General features: G+C 34.4%; 1 protein-coding gene across 1 annotated transcript; it reads left to right on the forward strand.

Moving 5' to 3' along the window:
* The first annotated feature begins 1,861 nt into the window (after window positions 1-1,861).
* On the forward strand, window positions 1,862-4,126 carry LOC106351417 (cysteine-rich repeat secretory protein 26-like). The gene is made up of 2 exons (XM_013791222.3): window positions 1,862-2,303; window positions 2,553-4,126. The coding sequence occupies exons 1-2, from the start codon at window positions 1,965-1,967 to the stop codon at window positions 3,009-3,011; spliced, it is 798 nt and encodes a 265-aa protein (XP_013646676.1). The 5' UTR covers window positions 1,862-1,964; the 3' UTR covers window positions 3,012-4,126.
* Window positions 4,127-8,181: the final 4,055 nt, after the last annotated feature.

Consider the following 8,181-nt stretch of genomic DNA (forward strand, 5'->3'; position numbering starts at 1 on the left):
TCAAAAAGCGTTGCAAAAAGCCCAGCAGATTTCTAATTAAATGAAGTGCATCGTTTTAAATGGCCGGGACACATGGCGCGTTTTGGGAGTTCAAATTAGTAACGTGGAATCCCATGTGGATGGCCTAGGAGTGAAACAAACTGTACTTTATATATAAAGATAAGTTGATAGAGATATTTTACATTTTAATGCATGTAATAATGATAAATTGTAAACTTTGAAGATATTAATTGTGTTTACTAAACTTTAATTAGTTAAAAATTATGAAAATAGTTAATCATAGAAAATAATATATTTATAGTCAAGAATTTACGTGTCTTTTTTAATATCTGTGAAAACTCCAAAACATAGATTTCTTAAGGTGATATTCGTGGGAACGAGGATTTCACAAGATATAAAACCTAGGGAGCTCATTAGTATTTTCGTTTTCTTCTACTTATTTAAGCCACGTGGATTTTAACGTATATTTTTTACCAAGTGAGCGAACTTTTTGCAGGTACTGTCTTCGTTTCTAAATAAGTGTCACTTTGGCATTTTTCACACAGATTAAGAAAATGGCAGAAATATATGTAAGTTATTATTAATTATATTTCTCTAATAGTATTTGAGACAAATAAAAGAATTTATAAAATCAATGTAGTTTTCAATTAATTTTCAGCTGAAAGTAAATATAATTTGCATTGAAATTGTAAAATGACATTTTTTTGTTACAAAAAAAGTTAAAATGACATTTATTATTAAACAAAGAGAATATAAAATAAAGAGTTTTTTCGCAAATATGACTCAAAACTCAAAGTCAAACACAAAATTAACTCATGTTTTTTTTAGAACTTTGACTTGCTCTATTCACCACAAAAGTTTGAAATATTCACGAAAATACCATTAGTTTTTTTTTTTTTTCAAAAATGAGTATTTTACTCTATCATTCTCATCTTCATCAAGTATTTACAATATTGTCATTGTCATCAATACACCAACCACCATGAACAACCAATTTGAAGTTATTAATACACCTAAAAATCGATTTTAGGTTACTTTTACATTTGATTCGAGTTTGATTCATAAGGCTTTTGGGTTATTTTTGCATTTTATTTAAGTTTGAGTATATTTTTACAATCAAAATCAAGTTTTGAATCATATTTGGTAAATTCCTTTAAAATAAAATGGTAAATGAAATTTTAAATTGAAATATTATACCCTTTCGAGTTTGGATACAAATATTTGATTTGATATTTTAACTATTTCATACATTTTAAAAATAATAAATATATCTATTATGTAAGAATTAAAAAACTAATATATATTAAAATCCTTAAATCCAAAATAAAAATAATATACAAGATATAAATATGAATAATGTAAAACTAAATATCTAAAATTAACATAAAACTTGGTTGATATTTGTGTGGAGAAAAAATATCTTTTTATATTTATTTGTGACTATTTTGATGTTTTGTATACTTTCATGTATTTTGAATATTTTATAGATATTAAATCTAACATTAATATATTTAATTAAATAACCGTGTTTAAGATATCTTCGGATATCCAAAATATTTCAGCTCAGATCGGAACTCAGATTTAGTTTCAGATTCTTAGATATTAAAATTTTAGATTTATTCGGATGTTTATTCAGTTTCGGTTCAGGTTTATTACTATTTTTCTGGGTCTGATTTGGCTCGGTTCTTTTTATCTGGCTCAGCCCTAATCACGTGGTTCTTAAAAAGAATTGTCCAACTTTGACTATTTCATCGGCTCTTTTCTCTCGCCGAAAATATTAAGTTTCAACCTCTCTCCTGTCTTTTAGACTAAAGCATCGGAATGATAAAACGATTTTCTTTACGGTCACCAAAGTACAAAAAGAATCATAAAATCCTCACCAAGTCTCCTATATAAACATCTCCACTCCTCAACGATTCATCTACTAACTAAAAACGTTCCAAAGGGACAAAGATCACAAACAAATGTCTTTTGGATCGGTCCCTATCGTGGCCGCGGTGGCCATACAACTCCTCCTTATACCCAGCGTTGTTTCGTCTCTTAACATTACCAATTTGTATCTCCACCATGCATGCAACAACACCCAAGGGAAATACAAGCCGGGGAGTTTGTTCGAGAAAAATCTCAACACTGTCATCAAAAACATATCCACGTTTGATCTGCGCAACGGTTACGCCCTCGACTCTAATATGAAGAGTCCCTATTTTGATATACCTCCCAATACTGTTTTCGTCACGCTCCAATGCCGTGGTGACTCCTACGGGCCCAAGTGTCACTCTTGCCTTGCCGAAGCCCTCTCTGGGGTAACATCAATTCACTATTATATATTATTAGCAGTCAAGTATGAACTATACAAATAGGCATGTGCACACACTAGGTATTCTTATCGATAAACATATATCATAGATATACGCATACTATACATAGAATGTTTAACTGACATAAACTGATACAGTTTGAGGACCTGGTACATAACAAAAATCTATATTAATTTAGTCAAATGTTAAGATAGTGCACTTCTTTATCGTGGTGTCGTTATATATATATGACAGCTTCGCAAGAAATGTCCTGGACACAAAGGAGCAACAATATGGTATGACCAATGTCTTTTGGATATTTCTACACTCAATTCCATTAGAATGGCCCTACCGAACAGAGTCCACTACGATAATTATTTGTGTATAAGCAATCCAAAATCCGTGAGCGGCGATAAGAAGATCTTCGAAAAGAAGAAGATGGATTTCACCGATAAGCTATTGTCTGTAATCAACAAGACGACTGACAGCGACCTCAGGGGGCCACTGTACGCAACGGGGGAGATGATGATTGGGAAAAAGAAGTTTTATGGAATGTTGCAATGTACGAACGAGTTATTTGCGAGTTCTTGCTATGTGTGTCTAGAGTGGCTTGTCTTGGGGCATCCATTCTGCTTCGATGAAGGACAAGGAGCTAGACTAATGTGTAGAAGCTGTGTTGCAAGGTTTGAGTTTTACCCTTTTCTTAGAACTTAAGTCTGTTTGATGGGAGCTCTTAATTTGCTTTATGTTTGAATAAGTGCTATATCAAGGAATAAAAATTGTCAACCTCTTTGTGGTTTATTTTATGTAACACAACATTGTCATTATGTATGGAGAGCGTCTAACTTCTTTTTTTCTGTTTCGTACTCCATTATTAAATTGCAGTTTTCTTTGGAAAAACATATATAACTTTATTTTATATAGAACTAGAATTAAACTCACCCGAGCAATATCTAAAATATCTAAAATTATATTATATATATGTTTTAAAATATTTTGTTTACTTTCAGTCGAAAGTAATATTATGTTCACTGTTTGTTTTGGTTATTTTTGTTAAAAATCCAAAGCTTGTCTAATTAATAACTATTTTTATTTTTAATTATATAATTATTTTACATTTATCAATGTTTGTTTTACTTTTATAACAATAATAAAAGAAATAAAGCTACTCGAAATTGCCGTTAAGATTCAATATATACTTGTACTAGTAGATTTCATGGTTCCCCTAGCCAACTTCTCAAGCAAGAGAAATTATCATAATTTTCTTATGGAATATTTTTAAATTTTGTACAAAGTTTTTTGAAAATCTTTTGTCAATAATTTTCTTTCCTCGAGGTAAATCTTTGCTTTCTTAACCTCGCTTTTAAGTTTAGTTTTAGGTCGACTTCCAACTCCAGTCTCTAAATCAGCTACTACCTCGCTTTTTGTAACACTTCTTAAACTATATTCTCTCCGTTTCTGAATAAGTGTCACTTTGACATTTTTCACACAGATTAAGAAAGTAACTGAAATATATATAAGTTGTTATTAATTACACATTTCTGACCAATAGTATTTGAGATAAATAAAATTATTTATAAAATCAATACAGTTTGCAATTAATTTTCAGCTGAAAGTAAGTACAATTTGCATTGAAATCATAAAGTGACACTTTTTGTGTAACAATAAAAAAATGTTAGAATGACACTTATTATGAAACAGATGGAATATCATGTATTATTTCACGAACAAAACTTTGGTTCACCCTCTATGGTGAACTCTCAAATTCACCTCTATTATTAACACCAACCAAAGTGCCATGTAGGATTAGGAGAAAAAGAATATTAAAATTAAAAAAAAATAAAAGTAAAATAGCTTTAAAAAAATAAAAGAACGTCGCCGTCTCCGTTGACTAAAAAAACATACGTGTTCTTTGTTTCATCAATTAGGTTTTGAGAATTCTATTGAAATTTACTAACAGGAAGCTGCCCCCAAATAATTCTTAGCTTGACTTACTGGTTCGAGCTACGTTCTAGCAAACTTTCAAGCAAATGGATAAAGGAGGAATCATGGGTATAAGAATTTGATTTCAGATGACTAAGATTTAATCTAAAATAGCAAGGTTTCAATCAACACATTTCTCTAAGTCTAGATAACAATTCGTTCTTTGTCAAGACAAATGCTCATTTACTCTCATTGATCAAACATCAAATGTCTTTGATTTGTGTCAATCAAGCAATCATTAAGAACATATTATTCAACTTTCTAAACTCCCTTGACATCAAATGCATTTGGTAGGGTAAGCTAAGAGCATGTTGAGTTGGCTCAGACATTTCATCGAACACCTTCAGGGCAATGAAATGTCTAGATTTCCAATCTATGACCAACTCTAGATTAGCATTAAGATCACTCAATCAGCAAGGAAACATATTAATCTACTCTAAACATTCTAGATCATCACTTAATCATCCTAATCATCCTACCCCATGAATCCAAAAAGAGTCTTTTTTTTTGTTCAAACCATAATTTCATTCAAGTTCAAAGATCACAATGTTAATTTACTCATCCACACATGGAGAGTTCTTCAAAGCACAGAGTGCCGATTTGGCAAGAGCATCCGCCAAAGAGTTTGCGTTGCGAGGTACAAATTGAAAGTAAACAAAGATAAGGGTGGAACAAAGTCGATGGATGTCAAACAATATTCCTTGGACATGAAGATGATTCTCCTTTACCACTAGGAGATTGATAAGCGTCTTCGAGTCTGAGGATACCACTAAAGAAGTAGCACCCCGTAGAACTGCAGTTGAGACTGCAGTCTTCAACGCCAAAGCCTCTGCTACAAGGGCCGAGGGTACATGACGGCGTTTTGAGGTAAAGTTGCTTGCTGATGTTGCATCAGCGTCGGAGATGTGCCATCCCAGGACACAGTTACCAGTTGTTGCATCCCAAGCTGCATCAGAAGCCACCCGCCATGGCTGTTGACCTAAACATTCTAGATCATCACTTAATCATCCTAATCATCCTACCCCATGAATCCAAAAAGAATCTATTCACTAATCTTCATGATTAACTTTAAACCCATAATAGATTCAAAAAAAATCATGTTAAGAAGATGAGATAGACTCAAATTACTCAAAAAAGAAATATTAAATTAATAAAGATTCACACTTTCTCCAAAGTCAAAATGTATTTTGAGAGAAAACAAGATATCTCTAAGGTTTGTAGGTCTAAATCTATTTATAGGGTGGTAAAACTCGAACTGGTTTGACCCCACAAACCAGAGTCAAACCGGATTAAACCGGTCAATAATTTAATTTCGCAAAATGGATGACCACATCGGCTTCATCAACCCGTTTCGCCAAGCCGCTTTGAAGCTTACGAGTTTTTCCAAGTTACCGCGCACGGTTTCTTCTCCTCGCTAGCATCAAGCCGCTCCCGAGCTCGTGACAATACGAGCGAGCTTACCAACCCGCAACACTGAACCGCTCTGTTTCCAGCGACGTCTCTTCCCCGCAACAACAAACCGCTGTGAATCAACTCCCTTGGGGTCTAAAATGGTGTCCAAGCTCGTCGAGGCTCTGGTGCTCCGTTCTTGACAGCCGCGGCTCAGCCTGACTCCTCCGTCGTCACTTTCCTCTTCTGTCTTGTCCGTGCCTCGGATCCAAGCCATGGTTGTTCTCGTGCTCAGCTCCTTCGTCGTGTCTCAAAGATCCACTGGTCATCGTCGCTTGAAACCTCCGCTTGCCACCACGAACTCCGCCGCGGATCATCATGTTCAGGCCAGCTCAGATCCTCTGGTGTGCTCTTCTCCGGTGAGGCTCGTCGTCGCTTCAAGAATCGCTGTCGCGGATCGAAGAGGAGCTCCATCGAAGATCAACGATGGTGACTTTTAAGCTATTTGCACATCGGGTCCCTGGACTGTTGATATCTTTCATTCTGGCCCCAAAGTCATAAAACGTTCAAATTGACCCTTGATATCGCCCAAAACTCCTCATTTGTGCAATCCAAACCCTATCAAATGCAATTATGTATGAAAATGCAATATAAAGACCTAAATGCAACCTAGAATGATTAGAATGAGCTAAATGATATTCTAAATACCATTAAAATCATGTTATATCAACTCTCCCAAACTTACTTTTTACTTGTCCACAAGTAAACTTTCAAGAGCTAAAGGGAGAGAGGTTTAAAAATGAGAACTCATAACCAAAAGAACACTTTCTAGCCTTCAACCAAACATCCAAAGGAAAACATAGCAAATAGCATGAGCAAATCTCTTAGTGCACTCTAGCTTCTCAAGGCCTATCAAGATTCTTTTATCTCTACACAAGTTGTAATGCCATTCAACCAACAAGTTCCTTAGCCAACCCTCACATTTATTCAAACACACACACACAAGGTGAATTCTTGCAAATGGACATTTGATCTCAATCATTTGGCTTGGTGAGAGAAGATGGTCTAATGTGAAGAAAAATAGGTTTCAATTGCATCATTTATAGTGACTCACACTCAAGAATAGGAGCAAGATCATTATGCAAAATTTATCTAAGAAAAGAAGCAATTCATGCATACAATGCTTGTTCTCATCATTCTACCCCTTTCCTAATTAACTTTAAGTTCTATACCCTTCTTTTCCTTCTTTCCCAAACCCAAAATACTCTCACTTTCATCTCTCACCCAATGAACTCTCTTTTCTTTCCTTTGATTTAACCAACTAAGGACTTGTTCTTTTGAATTTAAACTTTTTGACCCATCTCTCTTCTTTTCTTTTTCCCCACTCACTTATTGTTTCTTTGATTTTTTTTTTTTGGGGAGGGGGTTCTATTGATACTCTAGAGCTTTTTCTTTCTAACTTTCTTTGTCCCTAGGGGTTTCTTACTTTAAGCATTCTTTTTGGTTCATTTCTTTCACTCAATCTCTCTCATTCCCAAGATCAAAAGAATTTAAGCTCACAAACCCAACAACCATCCTAGAGGCTAGCACAAATGACGTCCTAATGCTAGCCAAAGATGAGAACAACCCCATTGCCGCTCCTAATACTCTCAAGATTTTTCACATGACATGCTATCAATAAAAGGCATCACTCAAACAAATTAATGTTGGTTTTAAAGAATGGTGAGGGTTAATGGGTATGGAGTGCCATTTGGGTTAACAAAGATTGATACAAAGGAGAAAGATAACCCAAATGTGTATAATATCCATGATCAAGTATGCAAATGCTCATATGCAAGAGAGATTAAGTTCATTAAGCCTTAGTTCATTTGGAGTTGGTTTCAAGAACAATGTCAATCATCAAGCAAGCAACCAGTTTCAAGAAGAGTTTTCAAGGCTCGAAGCTTACAATCTTTTTCAAGAGATGCTTAAGCTACTTGGTATGTTTAGCTAGAATGTCAAATTGAGTTTTAGACATGTGTTCTTTACAAGGTTTCTCTCAATGTATGAATGCAATCTAAATGCTTCTAGACTCAATCCTAAAGATGCAAATGATGCAACTAAATGCTTCTTTTTGTGATTTTCAAAATTTTCAATTTTTTTTTCTATGCATGAGACTCATGACAAGTAAACAAAACAAAACACAATGTGAGATAGTAGACTCTCCCCCAAACTTACTTCACACAGTCTCTTGTGTGAGAGTAAACTTGAAAGAGAGATCAAAGTAGAGATAAAAGATGAAAGAACTAAGTATTTACAAGGGTGGAGATGCACTTACTTGGAGTTGGCTTTGATGAGAGAAGGGAATGAGGAGAGAGGATTTGTTGTCACCTTGGAATTTTCTACATGACCTTTGGAATTTTTTTGAGAATTCCCCCAAACTTGGCCCTAAGCTTATTCAAACACACTAAAGCAAGAAAAAAGATATATAAAATATATACAAAGGATACCATGAGACTTCCTCCCAAGTGAG

Source organism: Brassica napus, chromosome C3 (assembly GCF_020379485.1).
Source record: "Brassica napus cultivar Da-Ae chromosome C3, Da-Ae, whole genome shotgun sequence".
NCBI classification, from domain to species: domain Eukaryota; kingdom Viridiplantae; phylum Streptophyta; class Magnoliopsida; order Brassicales; family Brassicaceae; genus Brassica; species Brassica napus.

Coding starts and splice junctions, on each gene's coding strand:
- LOC106351417 (XM_013791222.3), top strand. CDS start 1,965: ATGTCTTTTGGATCGGTCCCTATCGTGGCCGCGGTGGCCATACAACTC. Junction 2,304..2,552: donor TTGCCGAAGCCCTCTCTGGG/GTAACATCAATT, acceptor TATATATGACAG/CTTCGCAAGAAATGTCCTGG.